Source organism: Bufo bufo, chromosome 11, assembly GCF_905171765.1.
Source record: "Bufo bufo chromosome 11, aBufBuf1.1, whole genome shotgun sequence".
NCBI lineage: Eukaryota > Metazoa > Chordata > Amphibia > Anura > Bufonidae > Bufo > Bufo bufo.
The window spans coordinates 44195358-44217006 of NC_053399.1; the positions used below are offsets into that span (position 1 = coordinate 44195358).

Here is a 21649-nt window from a genome sequence, read left to right on the forward strand (position 1 = left end):
TCATAAAACAAATCTTTAATCCTATAAATTTGTCAGGGACTTTTGCAGTTGAACGTGCTCACAGGATTCCCACTCGCCCCCTCCCTCCTGGGGCCCCATCTCGTCCCTTCATCTTTAAAGTCCTAAACTACAGAGACCGTGATGCTATTCTGGCTGCAGCTCGCCGTTTGAAAGACATTCTTTTTGAAAATACCCGGATCTCCTTTTACCCGGACTTTTCTACAGAAGTGCAGAAGCAACGTAGACAGTTCACGGCGGTGAGGAACCGCTTAAGAGAGAAGGGACTTGTCTATGCAATGATGTATCCGGCTCGGCTCAGAGTCCAGGAGGGTGACCAGGTGAAGTTCTTTGCCACCCCTGAAGAGGCATCGGACTGGCTAGACCGCAGAGGCTGAGAGTCATATATCTAATGTTTTGAATGTCTTTCCATGCGTTTCAGATGATAGTTAAATAACGGAGCTGAACGAGTGATGGTTGTAGCAACCTGCTGCATAGGTTCAGTTATTAGGTTTACCTAGAGCAGTAGGGCTGAAGGAAGGGTTGCTGTTCCCCTTTTTCTATTAAAGAGGCAAATGGGGGGAGGGTTTTTAAGCTTGGATAGGTTGGGGTCATCTGGGCAGGGTGGGGGGGGTTGCCTGATGTTACGGGCGTATTCAGGAGCTCTTGCTCTAATGTTTGGAAGTTGGTATGAATGTGTGAGTGTATGGCTTGGGTGGTGCAGTGACTTCTGGGATTACTATCTCAATAGACCGCCATAATGTCAGTTTGTCGATTTGTCTCCTGGAATGTCAGGGGTCTCAATGACAAAATTAAACGGTCTCTGGTCTTTAATTTTCTACGAAATCATAATCCTGACATTCTGGTATTGCAGGAGACACATCTTCAGGGGCGAAAGCTCTTAGCGTTGAAGAGGCCCTGGGTTGGTTCAGCATACCATGCGGTATATAATTCTAGAGCCAGAGGTGTGTCGATTCTGGTGGCGAAATCCCTTCCCTTTCAGGTGTATTCTGTGCATACGGATATAATGGGTCGTTTTGTGATTCTCCATGTGGCAATCAGGGGCATTGATTACCTTCTGGTGGGCCTTTATGTCCCCCCCCCTTTTCGTAGGGATATACTGGATGAGGTTATGAGAATGGTAGCATCTATGCCCCCGGTACCTCTGATTGCCTTTGGGGATTACAACGCGACTTTGGATCAGTCACTGGATCGTCTTCGCCCTAGTGATACCCATAATGAGGCGCTAAGCTCCTGGGCTGATGTATTTGATTTAACGGAGGGTTGGAGGTACTTACATCCAGGGTTGCGCCAATATTCCTGCTATTCCGCTTCTCATGTTACGCTTTCACGGATAGATTTAGTTTTTCTTAGCAGAGATCTATTACCCTCTCTGACGGTGGCTGATTACCTCCCCCGAGGTATTTCTGATCATGCTCCATTGTTAGTAGTTCTAAAACAACCTCTAGCACCGGTGGAGAGGGTATGGAGACTCAATAGTAAATGGCTAGAGGTCCTGCCTGTTGTTTGGAGTGTACAGCAGGGTTTGAAAGACTATTGGGAGTTCAATGAGGGCTCAGCTAACCCGTTGATAGAGTGGGAAGCCTTCAAAGTTGTGATGAGGGGTACTCTGATTCATGCGATAGCTACGTATAGGAAGGAGATGAGGGCTACAAGGACTAAGCTAGAGGGCGAGGTAGTATAAAAAAAAAAAAATGACATCTCCAAGAGCTAATTGGAGTGAGGTGTCTGCCCTGCCCTATAAAAACACACACCAGTTCTGGGTTTGCTTTTCACAAGAAGCATTGCCTGATGTGAATGATGCCTCGCACAAAAGATCTCTCAGAAGACCTACGATTAAGAATTGTTGACTTGCATAAAGCTGGAAAGGGTTATAAAAGTATCTAAAAAAGCTTTGCTGTTCATCAGTCCACGGTAAGACCAATTGTCTATAAATGGAGAAAGTTCAGCACTGCTGCTACTCTCCCTAGGAGTGGCCGTCCTGTAAAGATGACTGCAAGAGCACAGCGCAGACTGCTCAATGAGATCAAGAAGAATCCTAGAGTGTCAGCCAAAGACTTACAAAAGTCTATGGCATATGCTAACATCCCTGTTAGCGAATCTACGATACGTAAAACACTAAACAAGAATGGATTTCATGGGAGGATACCACCGAGGAAGCCACTGCTGTCCAAAAAAAATATTGCTGCACGTTTACAGTTTGCACAAGAGCACCTGGATGTTCCTCAGCAGTACTGGCAAAATATTCTGTGGACAGATGTAACCAAAGTTGAGTTGTTTGGAAGAAACACACAACACTATGTGTGGAGAAAAAGAGGCACAGCACACCAACATCAAAACCTCATCCCAACTGTGAAGTATGGTGGTGGGGGCATCATGGTCTGGGGCTGCTTTGCTACGTCAGGGCCTGGACGGATTGCTATCATCGAAGGAAAAATAAATTCCCAAGTTTATCAAGACATTTTGCAGGAGAACTTAAGGCCCTCTGTCAACCAGCTAAAGCTCAACAGAAGATGGGTGTTGCAACAGGACAACGACCCAAAGCATAGAAGTAAATCAACAACAGAATGGCTTAAAGAAGACCTTTCACCAGAATAAAGTATGTAAACTGACTATACAGACGTGTAGAGCGGCGCCCAGGGATCCCCCTGCACTTACTCTTATCCCCGGGCGCCGCTCTGTTCTCCGGTTATAGCCTCCGGTATAGTCATAAGAGTAAGTACAGGGGGATCCCTGGGCGCCGCTCTACACGTCTGTATAGTCAGTTTACATACTTTATTCTGGTGAAAGGTCCTCTTTAAACAGAAGAAAATACGCCTTCTGGAGTGGCCCAGTCAGAGTCCTGACCTCAACCCGATTAAGATGCTGTGGCATGACCTCAAGAAAGCGATTCACACCAGACATCCCGAGAATATTGCTGAACTGAAACAGTTCTGTAAAGAGGAATGGTCAAGAATTACTCCTGACCGTTGTGCACGTCTGATCTGCAACTACAGGAAACGTTTGGTTGAAGTTATTGCTGTCAAAGGAGGTTCAACCAGTTATTAAATCCAAGGGTTCACATACTTTTTCCACCTGCACTGTGAATGCTTACATTTTGTGTTCAATAAAAACATGGTAACATTTAATTCTTTGTGTGTTATTAGTTTAAGCAGACTGTGATTGTCTATTGTTGTGACTTAGATGAAGATCAGATCACATTTTATGACCAATTTGTGCAGAAATCCATATCTTTCCAAAGGGTTCACATACTTTTTCTTGCAACTGTATATACTACAAAGTCATAGCCCCTACATTTCCTTAACATTAGTGATGAGCGTCAGGGGTCATATTCGAATTCGCAATATTTCACGAATATTTAGTAGAATATTCAACGAATATTTGCGAATTTAGAGCAAATGTAGAGCAATTTAGCTAATATGGTGCTATAATCTTGTTTGTCTAATAGTTGTAATTTTTTTCTTATCTGAAGTACAGATTGGAAAAAAATTTCAACTATTGAAAAAAAAGATTATAGCACTATATTAGCTAAATTGCTCTACATTCGTTTTTTTTGAATATTCGCTATATTGCTATATATTCTTGTTTTAGAATATTACGAATATTCGAAAAAACTAATATATTAGTTTTTTTTTTATATTCATAATATTCTAAAGCAAGAATATATAGCAATATAGCGAATATTCGGAAAAAAAAAACTAATATAGAGCAATTTAGCTAATATAGTGCTATAATCTTTTTTTTCAATAGCTGAAATTTTTTTCCAAACTAAACTTCAGATAAGAAAAAAATTACAACTATTAGACAAAGAAGATTATAGCACTATATTAGCTATTTCGCTCTATATTCGTTTTTTTGGAATATTCGCTATATTGCTATATATTCTTCTTTCATAATATTACGAATATTCGAAAAAACAAATATTTGTTTTTTCGAATATTCGTAATATTCTAAAACAATAATATATAGCAATATAGCGAATATTCGAAAAAAACAAATATAGAGCAATTTAGCTAAGGCTACTTTCACACCTGCGTTCGGGTGTCCGCTCGTGAGCTCCGTTTGAAGGGGCTCACAAGTGGCCCCGAACGCAGCCGTCCAGCCCTAATGCATTCTCAGTGGAGGCGGATCCGCTCAGAATGCCTCAGTCTGGCAGTGTTCAGCCTCCGCTCAGCGAGCGGACACCTGAACGCTGCTTGCAGCGTTCGGGTGTCCGCCTGGCCGTGCGGAGGCAAGCGGATCTGTCCAGACTTACAATGTAAGTCAATGGGGACGGATCCGTTTGAAGATGACACTATATGGCTCAATCTTCAAACGGATCCGCCCCCATTGACTTTCAATGTAAAGTCTGGACGGATCCGCTCAGGCTACTTTCACACTTAGAAATTTTTCTAAGTTATAATGCAGACGGATCTGTTCTGAACGGATGCAAACGTCTGCATTATAGGAGCGGATCCGTCTGATGAAACATCAGACGGACCCGCTCTGATTGCTAGTGTGAAAGTAGCCTAATATAGTGCTATAATATTTTTTTTCAATAGCTGAAATTTTTTTCCAATCTAAACTTCAGATGAGAAAAAAAATTCAACTATTAAACATACAAGATTATAGCACTATATTAGCTATTTTGCGCTCTATTCGTTTTTTCGAATATTCGCTATATTGCTATATATTCTTGTTTTAGAATATTACGAATATTCAAAAAAACTAATATATTCGATATAGTGCTATATATTAGTTTTTTAGAATATTCATCATTTATCCCATTTAAAGTCATGATTCCTCCCTGCTTCTTGCCACATGCAAGAAGCAGGGAGGAATCATGTTTTTACTCGGCAATTGAAAAATCGCATTCCGAAAATTCGCAATAAAAAAATTCTCGGATATTCGAAATTACGAATATATATCAGTATATTCTAAATATTCGCGAATTTTTCGAAGTACCTATATTCGCGATAAAAATTCGAATATTCGTGATCAATACTACTTAACATGTGACTCAGCATCATACTGTATCATCGCTGCCAATTTATGGGACCTCACTTACATCAATACTTACCATGTGATCCGGCGGACCAGACAGACACAATTGATATGTTATGACCTTGAAGAAAACACACCTATTTTCATGTATTATCGCCATGTTTACTTTCACATTTATCTTTATTTCGATTTTATTTTAAGTACAATTCTGTCAGATCATGTGATTTGGTACAATCAATGCTTGTGACTGATTATACTAAGCTGACCACTGCCATTATGTACTTTGTTAAATCATGATATTTATGTATTTTTCTTTATTCTGTTATAGTTTGATAAAGGCCAAAATTGGCCGAAACGTAACACCAGCAACAGATTCAATAAAAACACGTATGATTCATTAAGCTACATTTAATTGTGATATTTCTGGAGTTCTTCACATTGCTTGACGGGGTGGGAACCCAACTCCTAGAAATTCATACAGTATACTACCAGCAGTGTGCGACTAAGCTACTCTTCAACATTACCTTCGTAGAGTAAAGCAGACCATACACATTCAATAACCGGCCAACAGCTATCTCTACTGACTCCTTCCTGGCTTCCCCATATACATACATGTTTGGCCCGACTGAACATGTCTGTGTATTCTGTGAAGAGTGCGTAGAAAGCCACTGCTGCCGTATGCTTTTAGGGGTGGCTTCTCAAAGGATCAAGCCAAAATATTAATTTCACCCAGTTCTGGTCTCCCTCAACAGATGATGTCGGTGAGACAAGAAACGGGCAAAATTAATATTTTACTCCGATCCTTTTGTTCTCTAGTTCCCCACACAGATTAGTGTGTCGGGAGAACTTACTGTTCTTGGTGGGTTCGGCCAACAAAAGACTAATGTGTATGGCCAGCTTTAGGGTGGTCAATAGTTGACTGTCGGAGGAATACTCATTGTAGGACTGGCTAAGCTGAGAGTTCTGAATGGGGAGAGTGAAGTAAGCTGCTGCCAAAAAACCCTTGGTGGCAGCTTACCTTCCCCTTAACAATACAGTTGGGCATGTTGAAATCCAACAGCTCCACCCTTCTTTTCCCCAATGTCTTTCATCATATGATAATAACGAGGCACCCATACACATTAGATGGTTGGCCAGAACTGCAGTAATCAGTAGGTTTGGCCAACAGTCATCTAATGTGTGTGGCCAACTTAAGCCCTGGGTTTGACCAGCTGTAGAAGGACGTCTCTTTTCTTTTGTGGTTGCACAGTTGTCACATGGGGCCAGGCAATCTTCATTCCCCCATTTACTTCTATGGAAGGATGATGTTAGCAGAGCCATAATTGGTCTTTCCTTCACCCAGGTTAAAGATTTAATTTACTGTCCTATTCGTTTATCTACATGTCCTGGCCAAGGAAGGCGGAGTGGCACCCTGGACACGTCATGCCATCCCTCACTGAGTACACCCTTGACTTGATGGAAGAAATGTAGCAGCACGCATTTCAGTTTTTCAACCAGTCTATTTCTGATAGCACAAAACCACTAAGATAATGAAAAAGCACTAGGAGTGTTGTGTGGACATGTGGTTGCCTCAATGCATGCTGGGGACATGTGGTGCCCAGCATAATGGCACCCGTAGAACTATAATACTAAGGGCAGTACTGGGTATATCTTCGATCGCACTATATATGGAGTTTCTCTAATATTTTCTCACTAGAAGTGAAGCATAGGAACATGTCGCTGGCTTCGGATGCAGCATCATTGAAGCAATTATTATGTAGTATAAATAATATAGGATAAATGACGAGATGTTCTGGAGAATAAAATGGAAACAGAAAAGTTTTCTGCTACACAGGGATCATAAAAATGGTTTGTTCAAAGGCTAAAACAACTAAAAAAAAAATGTGGACTGCACCTTTCTTCTCGTGTAAATCCCTCTACGACCATTAAACACCAAAAAAAAACGAGAATGTCCCTGCTGCTAAATTGGAGTCCAGAGAAGTCTGAGGCAACAGGATCTGAAGATCAAAATTCCAGACATAGCAACGTGAAACCTGCCACTAACTGAGTGCATCCTGTCCCCATCCACACTCTGCAGGGAAACCTGGGACAAGGTGGGACGGCGGGGGCAGCGAGCCCGGGGAACAATCACTTTTTTGTGCTGCAGCATTGTTATTACAGTGTTATTGCTTTAGGTGTGACATGTTAATGATCTTGGTGAGCGGTGTACCTGTTCGGTTTAGAGCACAGATGTAAAACCAGTAACATGGCAATATGCTGGTCTATTCATGTACAAGGGATGTGTGGTATACGCTCCCATTCAATGCCTGTGGTTTATATGCTTTACAGCATTACTGTATGGACCCATTCCAGTTAGAAACTGCCTGATAAGATCTGATCAGGAGGTGTCATTTAGATTATTTTTTTTACTATCCAAGGTTAGCACTGTCTGGCAGTATTAATTAGGGACCATTTGCCTCTTTTATACAAGGCCGTATTATGATAGTTTTATTCTGTTTTGGCCACATTTTTTGGTGATAGCACATTGACACATTCATTTCTATGGGGTCATGCATGCATCCGGTTTTTTTTGTTGTTGTTTTTTTTTTCGGATTTGTGTGACCGTTCTACTTATTATAGGACAAGTCCTGTGATTGTCCATATTGCAGACAAGAATAGTCATTTCTGTTGATGGGCATGGGAAAATTACAGAGTGCATACAGAAGGTATCCTCGTTTTCTGGACTGAAATACGGACACGGCTGTGTGCGCGAAGCCTAATGATTATGACCCAAGTACAGCTACTTTCACTCTGCCGGATCTCAATGCCGGAAAAAAATGTTTATGTTTAGTTCTCATGCATTCTGAATAGAAAGCGATCCGTTCAGGATGCATCAGGATATCTTCCGTTCCAGCAGCATTCAGTTTTGTGACCGCTGAAAGCTGCGGTTTTGTGTCGGGTCATAAAAATGGAAAAAACTGGATCTGGCACTGAAAACAGGGAACTTAAAAAAATCGGATCCGCCACCCAATCCCTTTCAATGTATTTAGTGAAGGATCAGTTTTTTCCCATGTCTTAGGCCTCATGCACACGACAGTTGTTTTTTGCGTCCGCTAAAAAAAAAACGGATGCGGCATCCGTTTTCTTTGGAGGATCCGTTTTTTTCCACAGATCCCTTGTAATAAATGCCTATCCTTGTCCGCAAATGTGAAAAAAGTAGGACATGCACTATTTTTTTTTTGCTGAAGGGAAACACGGACAACGGACGCGGAACACAAATGGATAAACTATCAGCATTTTTTTGCTGACCCATATTAAATGGGTCCCCATCCTATCAGCAAAAAAAAAACCGTGTGCATGAGGCCTTAACAGAACAAATGCATCCTGATGTGGAAAATCATAATGGATCTGTTTAATTACTGTATTGAGATCCTCTGCTGGATCTCAATACTGGAATTAGCAACATAAGTGTGAAGGTAGCACCAAGTTTTAGTAAATCTATGACCTCACTGGTGCCACAATGTACAATACATTACAGAGCAACCAACAGCTGGAGTGTCACATCTCGGGGGCCCAGGAGCCACGTGTACTCTAGCTCCACAGCCCCTTATTGGGGAAGACTATTCCACAGTACTGCAGCATTAGGCTATGTTCACATTGGCTTTATTATTTCCATTTTTCTGCTCTGTTCTAGAAACTAAAAACATTTCAGCACCAAATCAGTCATATAATGCAAATCCACAGCGCCCGGCAGACCCCACTGATTATAATGGGCTGCTTCCGGTTTGCATCAGACAGCCCTGCACTGTTATGTAAAAGTTTCATCACTGTTGCCTTCCCTAGAGCTGTTCTGTGTGTCAGTCTACACTGCTGAGTGCAGAAAATGACTAATCAACTAAATATTAATTACTGGTTATCATCTGTTCAGATTTCAGATCCAAAGAAATACATATGATCCGTCCAATTATAAGAGTTTGGGTGACTGCTTCAAGAGGATCTATCGCAGTGAAGGGTAAGTGTGTATCATGCATCTATAGAATATATGAGACCAAGTGCTAACAAAGTCTCCATATACCAGTGCCAGCCAAAGCAACGCGAGGACTTATGCACACATAATTATAAAATTACTAATTGAATTTAAAATTGTAACAGCAAGAAGTAAAGTTAAACACATATGAAGGACACAACACTAACTTATGAAAATATGGGGACTCAAAAATATTCAGACCTATGAGTGAGTTACAAAGTCATTGTCTTCAATAAAAAGATCTATTGAAGGAGGTGTCTGCTTTAGACAGTCTCTTTTTCTTTTAAAGGTCCCCCAGTGTTGGGGTGTCCAACTGCTGGAACTCGCAGTGATCAGCACTTTTGATTAAAAAAAAGCCCTTTTTATGATATGCTAATGAGGCTCCAAGGTGCGTAGTACCGCCTGTGCGATCATCAAGCTCCTGAGGGCAACAGCCTCAAAAGTCTCACTGGGCATGCGCCGAGCCCAGTGATGTAATCTGAGCGCTGTTGCCCTTAGGAGGTTGATGATCGCGCAGACCGCAGGCGGTACTGCCCCTGCGCGAGTTTTCTGGCCGCCGACAGCAAGAAGGACGGGGCATTTCTAGAAGGTAGACGATGACGTGGGGAGGGGGAGGAACCGTTTGCCGGGGCTGTGGGAGGTTATTTCAGGATCAGGAGGCGTTTTTGGGATTCAAATTAAGGCGGGCTGGGCACTGCAGGGGGGCGTCACTGGGCTCCAGAGAGGAAAAAAAACGCCCCTCTGGGCACCTTGGAGCTTCATTAGCATATCATAAAAAGGGCTTTTTTATCAAAAGGACAAAACGAAATAAAGTAAGAAGAAGACTGCTGGAAATAAGGTACTTTAGTGAACATGGCGATGGTGACAGCTTAAAATGGTAAAAGCAGGTGACAGATTCCCTTTAAGACCACTTGAAAAATTGCAAAAAATCATATTTAGCATGGCTGGATCTTAACAAGGTTCCAAGTAGAGCTTCAACATGCAACAAGATGAAATGGGAGTGAGACAAAACATTTTTTGAGCATTCAATTTAATGAAAACAACGAATAAACTGAAACAGGCTGTTTTTCAGCTGATCAAAAGTTTAGGACCACACCTCCAAAAAAAACTAAACCCCCCAAAACAGAAATCCAACTTCTAAACATGAACTCAGTAATGAGTAGCTCCGCCGTTATTGTTTATCACTTCAAAAATTGGTTTCGGCATGCTTGATGCAAGCGTTTCCATGAGGTGAGTGGGAACATTTCTCCAAGTGGTGAAGACGGCCGCACGAAGGCCATCTACTGTCTGGAACTGTTGTCCATTTTTGTAAACTTCCCTTGCCATCCACCCCTAAAGGTTCTGAATTGGATTTAGATCAGGGGAACACGCAGGATGGGCCAAAAGAGTGATGTTATTCTCCTGGAAGAAGTCCCTTGTCCTGCGGGCATTGTGTACTGTAGCGTTGTCCTGTTGAAAAACCCAGTCGTTACCACACAGACGAGGGCCCTCAGTCATGAGGAATGCTCTCTGCAACATCTGGACATAGCCAGTGGCCGTTTGACGCCCCTGCACTTCCTGAAGGTCCATTGTTCCACTGAAGGAAAAAGCACCCCAGACCATTATGGCGCCCCCTCCACTGTGGCGCGTAGAAAACATCTCAGGTGGGATCTGCTTGTCATGCCAATAACGTTGGAAACCATCAGGACCATCAAGGTTACATTTTTTCTCATCAGAGAATAAGACTTTCTTCCACCTTTGAATGTCCAATGTTTGGTGTTCTCTTGCAAAGTCCAAACGAGCAGTTCTGTGGCGTTCAAGGAGACGAGGTCTTTGAAGACGTTTTTTGTTTTTGAAGCCCTTCAGTCTCAGATGCCATCTGATGGTTATGGGGCTGCAGTCAGCACCAGTAAGGGCCTTAATTTGGGTCGAGGATCGTCCAGTGTCTTGACGGACAGCCAATTGGATCCTCCGGCTCAGTGCTGATGAAATTTGTTTGGGTCTTCCACTTGACTTTTTTTTCCATAACCCTCAGGATCATTTAAGAAATTCCAAATGACTGTCTTACTGCGTTCCACCTCAGCAGCGATGGCGCGCTGTGAGAGACCCTGCTTATGCAGTTCAACAACCCGACCACGTTCAAAAAGGGAGAGTTTTTTTGCCTTTTCCATCACAACGTGTGACTACCTGACAGAAAATGACAATGAATCCACATCTTTGCACAGATTTGGCCTTTTAAAGGCATGTTGTCCTAAAATTTGGATCAACTGAAAAACAGCCTGTTTCAGTTTAATCGTTATTTTCAATTAATTGAATGCTCAAAAAATGTTTTGTCTCACTCTCATTTCTTCTTGTTGCATGTTGAACCTTGTTAAGATCCAACAATGTAAAATAAGATTTTTTGCCATTTTTCAAGTGGTCTTAAACTTTTGATCAGGACTGTAATTACCTTATAATAACAGCTTTTATTATTGTCCTCTGTCCCTTTCCAACACTCCCTTAAAGGATAACTGTCATATTTTCATAAAAAAAATCAATTTTAGCATATGTTACTGCTGCAGCAGCATTATGTATAAAGCAATCTTTAGTTTTCCCCTTAGTCACGGCTTTTTTGACTCCTACATTATGAGGATCTTCTCAAGATGGCTCCTCTGCCAGTTCTCTGAGGCCAAAACTGCTTTCCTGCAGGTCACATACAAACTTGCTGTAGCCAGCTTTCTGCCAGCCAATCAGATTGGATTACTGAGAGACACGCCTCCTCACTCTGAAGCCTAATGCAGGCATGCAGTGTGAAGGACTGCCCCTCTGTCTTCCTAGCCGGAGACAGATGAGCCATAGCAGCGGTCTTTTAAGGACGCAGTGGAAAGGGACAGAAGACATTAATGAAAGCTGTTATTATAAGGTAATTGCAGATCTTTTAGCAATCATCGACAGACTGACTCAGGTATACATGCCTAGATCTAATAAACTAGCAAATTAAAAAAAATATGACGGTCATCCTTTAAAAGACCGTTGCTAGGGCTTGTCTATCTTTTCTTCAGTGTAAACAGAAGACAGAGGGGCGGTCCTTCACTCTGCATGCCTGCATTAGGCTTCAGAGTGAGGAGGCGTGTCACTCCACTCTAATTGGCTGGCGGGAAGCTGTTGGCTACAGCATATGTGAAGTGAGGGAAGACAGAGAATCTTGAGAAGATCCTCATATTGTAGAGTTCAAAAAAGCCATTCAGAAAAGCTCAAGGAAAACAGTGGTGTGTAAAGAAACTGCAAGTGCCTCTTTTTACACTGCCCTTGGCACTTTTTCCAAAAAGGGGCATGACAAGGGTGGTAAAGGGACATGACCGACAGCCGAGAAAAATTTATCTTCATTTATACAAGTTTTCTGGTCCAAATGAAGCCAGAAATCTACAGCAGTTCTGAGCTGTCGTAGATTTCTGTTTAGGCACACGGACTGCCGGTGGATGCTCTAAATTTATAACAAGGCCTGTACCTCATCATAAATGTGGCGCATCCTCCAGCAGCTCAGGGGATATCAAGACCAGGGAAATGGTGGTGACATTGCATACCATCTTTGCTGCAATGGTAAACTAATCCTCTATATAACCCCATCCTAATGGTACATATTTCACTATATCAAGCTCCTTTCATTGCCATCTGCAGAGTCTCTGGATTGCTTGGGGAGATCAGGTTTGCAACAAAAATAGTTAGAAATCTAGGAATTCTGGGAAGTAACGTTAGTAGTGACCATGAGAGTGGAAGTGGCTAGTTCTCATCCACGTTAGAGTTGTGAGAATTTCTATATCTGTCAGACTGGTACCAACTTTTAAAGCCCAGAAAGTTGTGGTGGGCGCAGCTTCCCTCCATTAATTTCTATGGGGCCACCAAAAATTGCTGAGCGCTGGCTTGGCTATTTCCTTCGGCGCCATAAAAATTATTGGGAGCGGTTGCCGCGCAAGTACGATGCGCACCCATTCACTACTACTGGGAGAGTGCTTGGTGGTGGCCACCTTCCCCACTTCGTTCTCCTACATGTAAGACAATGGGGGATATCCTAGCGATATGCCCCAACTGTCTCAGATGGGAATACCCCTTTAATGCATTCTGAGAAAGTTAAAGTAATGGCCTTTTAACAGGCAAATTTCTATAGGACACATGCCTTACTGTGATGGGTATCCGTGCCACACAAGATATCTAGTCCAAATTACAATACCACACAAAATCCAGTGCTAGACTCCTGCCTGGCAAATGCATCTTGATTTAGACATTACTGTATAAGTGTGGTCCTGTGTTAAGATGTCTCCATCAGGAAGGCACACCTTCATGCTGGTTATATAAAAAATGCCCGTATTTGAGAGACAATCACTCTTGTATGCTTGTGACCAAGCAGAATGCCAGGCTCATATAAATTACTATTGTTAGGATCAGTTAACAAGAAGGAAGACAGAGATTGTTGACCGCACTCAAGATTTTCATGCTTCACCTCAATCAAATAGCAGAGCGGGTTCTGGTATGTGGTGGGCCTGTGCTTCCTACCTAGTATCAAGTTCCAAAATCTCTCTACTAAATTGAGCTGAAATAAGTAGAATCTACGACATGTTAGGAACATGTTGAGGGAATAGTTGACAATACTACTATCTGACGTTTATAAGAGATTGGATGCTGGTTCCTAGTGTGCATCACCTTGTACTGTAAAAACATGGTAGAAAGTTCAGAGGGTCACAGCTGCAAACATTGACTTAAAGAGGTTAAGCCATCTGGACACTTATGGCATATGGATAGGATATTACATAAATGTTCTTTAGGTGTTGGTCACACCTCTGGGACCGACGCCTATCTCAAGAACGGGGCCCTGTCGTGAATGGAGAAGAGGCTTCGCATGCTCGGCTTCCTTCATTCACTGCTACAAGACTTCCGACAATAGCCGAGCCATCACTCAGCTATTTTTAGCAGTCCCATACCAGTGATTGTAGAGGAGGCCACACATGCATGGCATGCTCTTCATTATCAGTAGGGCTCCGTTCTTGAGATAGGAGCAAGTCCCAGAGGTGTGAACCGCACCTATAAAACATTTATGGCATAATCCTATCAGTGTCGGACTGGCCGATTAGCATACCATAGGATCCTTTGGTGGGCCCAGACTTTGATACCATAATGGGTCCAAAGGTCCAGGAGAAAATAAAACATTTCATTTAGGGTCTGTTTCTTTTTAAGTAAAACCTGTTAGGCTTTATTAATAATATGAGGGTTGGCCCCCAAGAATAATTTCCTCTGGTGGGCCCAAGGAACCCCTGTCTGAGCCTGTATCTTATCAATATTCCGTACATGTCCAGACGGGACAACTATTTTAAAGTTTCTTAGTATCCTGCATTCACTGTGAATACATTACAAAATTAGTACACCTTCAATATCTGTCTGGCTTACCTCTGTTGAAAACAAAGGATCGGGTAAATCGTTCAATATGCCTGATCCTTCTGTCTTAAAAAATCATCTGCCAAATTAATGTTGGCTAATAGCAAGACTTTTAGTAAGCATTATACGGTTGTACGGTTCGACCAGATTAGCAAATGTGTATACCCCCCCCTTTAGTCTTGGTTCATGCTATAGGCTCTTTTACAAAGGCCAATGATTGGACAGACAAGCGTTCAGAGAAGAACAATTGTTTCTGATCATTGCTCAGTGGTGTTTGCTTGTTTGTCAGTTGATGTTGTTGTTTTCTCTGGAGAGGTATTTGGTGAAAAATGCTCGCTCGTTGGCAGCATAACTTCTCATGAAAACAGGGATGTGCTGCCAACATAATGTAAACTGCAAATGATTGTATCAACCATTGCTGATTCCCCATTCAATTACCATTGGTCGGTGTAAAGGCTCTTTAAAATGAATGCCGATTGACTTGTTTTATCAGGAATCACTTGCTCATTGAGCCGCAGCAGTGGGCCACCACCCTAAAGGTCCTTTTACACCTACCAATAATGAGGCTGATTATTGGACATGAGCGTTTGTAGAAACACTCGTTCCCGATAATTGACCTGTGTAAGAAGTTTCAGCAATCACCCGATGACTGAGCCAACACTTGTACCTAAATTCATCATTCCTGTGCAGCAGATTGAACTGTCTAAACAGCAATTGGCTGCCCAGGAACAATAATTTTTCCATTGGGACAAGCAATCGCTGTAGTGATCAACCTTCATCTTACCAGACCATTAGGCAATTATTGGGAACATTTGATTTGTTTCCAATAATTGCCTGAAATATCAGTTCATGTAAAAGGAACTTTAGTTTCAGGATTAGATTTGGTGGGACCAATTGAAGTGGTCTATCCGCACAGTTGCATACTTCTGCCATTGACTCCCATGAATAAATTTCTATTGTAAACCATACACTGTGCATTTTAATATAGTGGAGGTAACTGTTTACTGACATATACTGGCCAAACGTATGACACCCTTTTGGCATTCATCTGGTAATTGAATGCCTATCATGCCAAACGTGGGAACATCTATCTGATTCCTTTTAATTAGTTTGAGGGGGTTCACTCATGCAGACCACCATTTATTCTGCCGAGTAGATAGTGGTTACTAAAAGCATCTTTTACTCCGGAGGAGCGCACTTTACTGTGAATTACACAGGTAGCCCATTTCTTACAGTTGGCAATATGTAATGCTTCATTTCTCCTCTGGGGGTGCTGCAGAAAAGTCAAACACTTGCTGCCAGGTTCTTGTACAGGTTTCAGCTGATTGCTGGGGTGTCAGATTGCTGGGTTGTTTTTATTTTGAGGGACACTTATCCCAAATTAAAGGGGTTATCCAGGAATTTATATTGATGGCCCATCCTCAGGATAGTTCATCAATATCAGATTGGCGGGGGTCTGACAACCGGGACATCCGCAGATCACCTGTTAGAAGAGGTTGGGTGCTCCATGAGCGTTGCAGCCTCTTCCTAGGTCATGTGATGTCACAGATGATGTGATAATGATGACCTATCCTGAGGATAGGTCATCATTATCATTCCTTGGATAACCCCCTTTTAAGGGATTGTCAAATCCAAACGATAGATTAAATAGCAATTACATTACAGAGAGATTTTCTGTTTAAAGGTAAAATCCAGATATGTCATAGAAGTCTGTGAACTATAAAGAACTGCCCAGCTTTCCCAGAAAAAAAAAATTATTTGATTTCTGTAGGTATTCACAGAACAGGTGCTCAAGGCCAGTTCATGAGAAGAGGCGTCTACGTGAGCTTCTCTGAAAGGGCGAAACCTCTCCAGGATTTTTTTTCTGGCTGCAGGAGTTGTAGGGTCCGGTTCGCATTGACAGCCACAGGAAAGTTAAGCTGCTCAAGGCAGTCTGTTTATGAAGGGCTGACAGCTTTATGGCTCGCATTAACAGATTGAATGTTTATTGGGGCAAATGTTTGTACGGAGGATTAGCCTAGAAATCTGGGCTCCGGCCTTTAGACATTTGCAAATACTCTCAGGGATCAGATGGTGTTAAAATTTTCCTTTCGTAGTTTCCATCAGCTTTTCCTCTACATGCCACTAGTGTTCTCTGCTCCCCATCGCTCTGGCTTCAGATCTCAGGGTAAAGAATTAATGACTTTTTAAAGGACTATTTTTCGTCAGCGTTGTATTTTCCCTGTGACTTAAGCCAGCGTCTTCTCTGTGTAGACGTACAAGGCCGATCCGTGGCCCCCAGCTGGCTTGGAAACCCCGTAGGCCTGGTTTATGGCATTATTTTTTAGCAGGATCCAGCCTATGAATGGCACATAGCACATTTTTCCAATACACTTGTTTTTCCAGACGTTTTCGCTTCTTGACGTGGCTTATCCTTATTTATGGTGAATATTCCTGGCTCGCTTACTTGTCAGTCACCTGCCGCTGTTTTCTGACTACAGCTGCTGATCCTTACAGTATACAAGCACCATAGATAGAAAGATAAAATGCTTATAAAGGGTTAAATTCCTAGCAAAATTCTCCTGATACAGTGACCTAATGGAAAAATAATTCTTAAAGAGCAGGACTTTATTGCACTAAGGGGTGGGGCCTAGCCCCTTGGTGCACCTGAGCTCCACCTTTCCAGGTCTGGCCATGCTCCTCAGTGCACTGAAGCCTTCATTTGTTTAAAGAATATTTTTTTTTCTGAGGAACACCATAACCAATTTCCTCAAGACTGGTTTTATTTTAATCAGCATAATTAGCCCTACCAGACAGTATGCCTGGTTTAATAGGATTGATCCATATGACAGGTGCTCTTTAAAGGAGTTCTCCACTTTGGACAATGCCTGTTTGTTAGAAGGATCCCTTTACGGTATATTAAGCAGACCACAAAGTATCCCTCTGCTGGTGCCCAGCAATGATGGCAGTAAGGGTTCAGTTTCTCTGCAGCGACACAACAGGTGAAAATAAGCATTGCACCATGCCCATTCAGATCAGTGGGTTGTCTGTGTCTTGCAGGACAGGACAGGTCCTCCAGAGAGGGAGAGACACTCTTTGTAACCACTCTCACCAAGAAATTGATATCTGGAACCATAGGTACACCACACTGTTGTTATGGGAACCATGGAGGGAAGGTATGATTAAACTGCTGTAGATATTGCTGATACTAAGGCAGGGGATGCCAGAGGAGGAAGGAGCATGTGAAATTATGGGGTTAGTTATGTATAATCTGAAAGGTTTCTTTGGGAGGTGCTGGTGGCCATCACGTTCCCTCAGCTTCATTTCAGAGATATGGAAATCTGCAAATAGAGCACCATCAGTTGGGGTCTCTGCTCATGGATTGCCACCTATTACCTCTCCTTATATGACCCAATGATGTGAAGAAAAGTTTGAAAATGACTAACATATTCCATTTGCCCTAAAGGTGCCCATACCCAGGAGGGAAGGGAAACAGTAACTGGGCCTGGAAACTAGGGAAGAAACAGGTTACCTCCTAGACAACCCTAATCCGGGCCCTGACTACCTATCAATATGAATAGACCTTGAAGGTAGGAATATTCATAAGCAGGATACCTAGGCCCTAATTTCCCTATAAGGCCCTGGAATAAGTAAAGGACCAGAGAAAACCCATTCCTCCCCAGATGGACGAATGGAAGTCTCTGTCTCAGGCCCAGATACAACAACAGGGAATATAACAAATACAAACAAACGCGACACTTAACTTCTGTAGAGATGGAAGAACAGGAACACCAGAGAGGATCTCACCCCAGCTCAGCCAAACCCAAATTAAGCTATCAACCGCATAGTCAGAAGGGTGGGGTGAGACTATAAAGGGTAGAAGTGATGACCACTGAGCAGCAGCTGAGAAAAGGGAAGTGGTCATTAACCCTGTCCACACTGAATCAAGAGAAATCAAGGAGGCTGTTAGATTCCTCCACGCTCAGTCAATCTCCTTAATTTCCTGACATCAGTCACCTGAGGGACCGTGACAAAATTATCTCCTATCCACTGGATAGGGCATAACTATTAGATTGGTGGGGGTCCTACTGTTGGAACCCCCACTGTTCATGAGGACGGGGGTCTTGTACTCCCTTCATGAATGTAACAGCTGGTTGCACATGCGCTTGGCCACTCCATTCATTTCTTTGGGAGTCCCGGAGTACATCGCTCTTCTATCTCTGGAATTCCAAAAGAAATTAATGGAGCAGCTGCATGCATGCCCAACCAGCCGCTTTATTCATTTGAGGGGGGCTGTAGGGGGCCCCTGTTCTTGTGAACGGTGGGGGTTTCACCGCTGGGTCCTACCAATTGTGGATGGGGATAATTTAATCTAACCAGAATACCCCTTTAACTCTTTCTGCAATTCCCAGGCTGCGGGGTGCAGATCCTAGATTTGAATGGTCAGTCTGTCTCAGAAGTGTGGTGGGCGCTAAAGCAATACACCCTTTCCACTGCAGTAAAGTCTTATTGCCATAAACGTGCTGTGCCTTAATGTTTGAATCCTGCATGGCCTTGATGGTTCTAACCAATTTGCGGACCACAAAACACTATGGCCGTCTAAATGAGCCCTTACTGTAACTGATATTCCTTTAGTGCCATTTCAGAGATCGAGATAATACATTGTGTGCATGCTTCATTGTCATGATACCTGTGAGACCGACTGAAGCACAAGTAAGAAATATCACTGGACTTAGCTCATGGGTCGAAAGGATGCACATGTTGTATTCCTCCAAATCCTTCTCTGTCTACTAGCCTCAATGAGAAACTGGACTGTCTGCACTTTTGTTGTTTCTGTCACTGAGGATGACCTTACTGGCTGTCCGAAATTGAGATATGGCATAGCGCTCTTTGCTAAATACCACAGCTGCCCGTCCGGAAACCAGATGTAAAGATATTTCATAGGTAGTACCTCAGACCTGGGGGTACTACAATGTTGTGTATAGTTATATCGTATTTTTATGCATTTTATATGTTTCAGCAAGCAATGGATGGCTGTGGGTGGCAAGGAATAGTGCTAACAGCTAAAACCTGTCCTCAAGTAAATCCTTGGACAGTCAGACAGCTGCATCAAAGACCCTGCTGGTTGGTTATGGACTATAGCCCAAACACCCATCACACAAACCACCACTAGGCCAGTTAAATCTAAAGTCTTAACAAACTATATATGCTCTACAGTCACCGCCCACAGGAGCTAAAGTCCATCCCATAGAGGGAATGGCTACAAAGTTACAGGTGTAATCAATTTAATTTAATAATAAACAAGCCAAAGCAGAGAAAAAAGCATCTAGATAGATATTTCATCTTACATTTGTAGATAATACTCTTGTATAACGTTCAAATTTTCAATACCTGAGCAATAGAATGTCTGCACTTTTCAAAGTGGCTTGGGATAGGTAATAATAAGTTTTTAGTTCTAATGGTCGATTTATGCTTGTTAATTCTGTCCCTCACTGCCTGCATTGTCTGACCAATGTACAACAGACCACAAGGGCATTTAATCAGATAAACAACATTTGAAGACTCACATGTAAAAAAACCTTCTGGTCTCAGAATTTAAAAGTTTACCCCTGATCTGCAATAGGAAGAACCCCAGTTATAGGGATATGCTAGTGAAAGCGGATATAGGGGGCACTAAACATCGGTTGCGTCAAAGTGTATTATCAACACCACGTAAAGGTACGTTCCCCTGCCTGCATTGTCTCCAATGTTCACACATCATAAAGGGCCCTACATTCTATCATCCACACACCGGGAATCCGTTTGAAGTAAAAGGTTTTTTTACATGTGAGTCTTCAAATGTTGTTTATCTGATTAATTGCCCTTGTGGTCTGTTGTACATTGGTCAGACAATGCAGGCAGTGAGGGACAGAATTAACAAGCATAAAACGACCATTAGAACTGAAAACTTATTATTACCTATCCCAAGCCACTTTGAAAAGTGCAGACATTCTATTGCTCAACTGAAATTTCAGGTTATAGAGCAGGTGATTAGACCACGGAGGGGGGGTGACATTAATAAGATGTTACTACGGAGGGAAGCCTTTTGGATCCATACATTGGACACATTATGCACCCTAGAGGCCTCAATAGGGAATATGAGGTTATGTATCTGTAATAGAATAATTTTGTTATATATTTATAATATATCTGTTGTTTATTTCTCAGGTATTGAAAATTTGAACGTTATACAAGAGTATTATCTACAAATGTAAGATGAAATATCTATCTAGATGCTTTTTTCTCTGCTTTGGCTTGTTTATTATTAAATTAAATTGATTACACCTGTAACTTTGTGGCCATTCCCTCTATGGGATGGACTTTAGCTCCTGTGGGCGGTGACTGTAGAGCATATATAGTTTGTTAAGATTGTATTTGGACTACCTGTTGATGAAGGCACATTGCCGAAACCTGGTCCTGGTCTTTTCATTTATGGAATAAAAGACATCTGATTCACATTAAGACGCGACTGCTGGGATTCTTTGTTCATATCACTGTGGATTGACGTCCTCTCCCGTGCAGCGTGCATTTGAGTGAGTGCTGGTTTCTCCATATCAAAATCTAAAGTCTGACTGTGGACATCTACACTTGAAAGTGCTTAACTGCAGACATCCAACCTGCATCTATATTCCTTATTCTATATGCAGGAGGCCTTATGCGTTCATTTATGGCCTCATTCCTCATACTGGATTTCCACTGCACCGATCCCCAAGGAGCAACGGCCTGAGGCCACTCCCATCATCTGCATCGGCTCCCCCGGGGCTCGCTGCACATACAATATCGCAAATTCACACTGTAGATACGATTAGGCTCTTAACCTACAAGGGTTAAGCAAATTACCCTCCATCATTAAATTGAAAGCCGAGGTTCATACCAGAATAATACCCTAATGCATGGTACACCAGACTGTGGACTCCTCTTATGTCAATGGAGCTTGATACTGTGCGTTTTTGGTTTTCAGCTATAGAAGTTGTACAGCCGAAAATCTAAGGGCTCTAAATCTAGCATATGGTTTGTGCAGGTTTAATGCGATTTTAATCTCTGCCAGTCCAAAGCATACGCCTTTGGATAGAGCAGATTGTGAGCTTGGAGCATGAGAAGGTGAAGAGTTGGAGAAAAACTAAATATATCAGTGATTTCCATCTAGGAGTTAATGAATCGGCTCATCAGGTAGAAGGCAGGACGCCAAGCCATACCCGGCTCTGCCCTCACAGTTCTCTTATCTGGCAGCAGAAATAC

At 42.4% G+C, this 21649-nt stretch overlaps 1 protein-coding gene across 5 annotated transcripts in view; it reads left to right on the plus strand.

Annotated features, from left to right (window-relative positions):
* Positions 1-21649, plus strand: part of SLC25A21 (solute carrier family 25 member 21) — a 315638-nt gene that overhangs the window by 204281 nt on the left and 89708 nt on the right. For all 5 annotated transcript variants that reach the window (XM_040411991.1, XM_040411993.1, XM_040411990.1 and 2 more), the window contains exon 4: positions 8909-8992. In XM_040411991.1, the coding sequence (XP_040267925.1) occupies positions 8909-8992 (84 nt within the window). The remainder of the gene's footprint in view (positions 1-8908; positions 8993-21649) is intronic.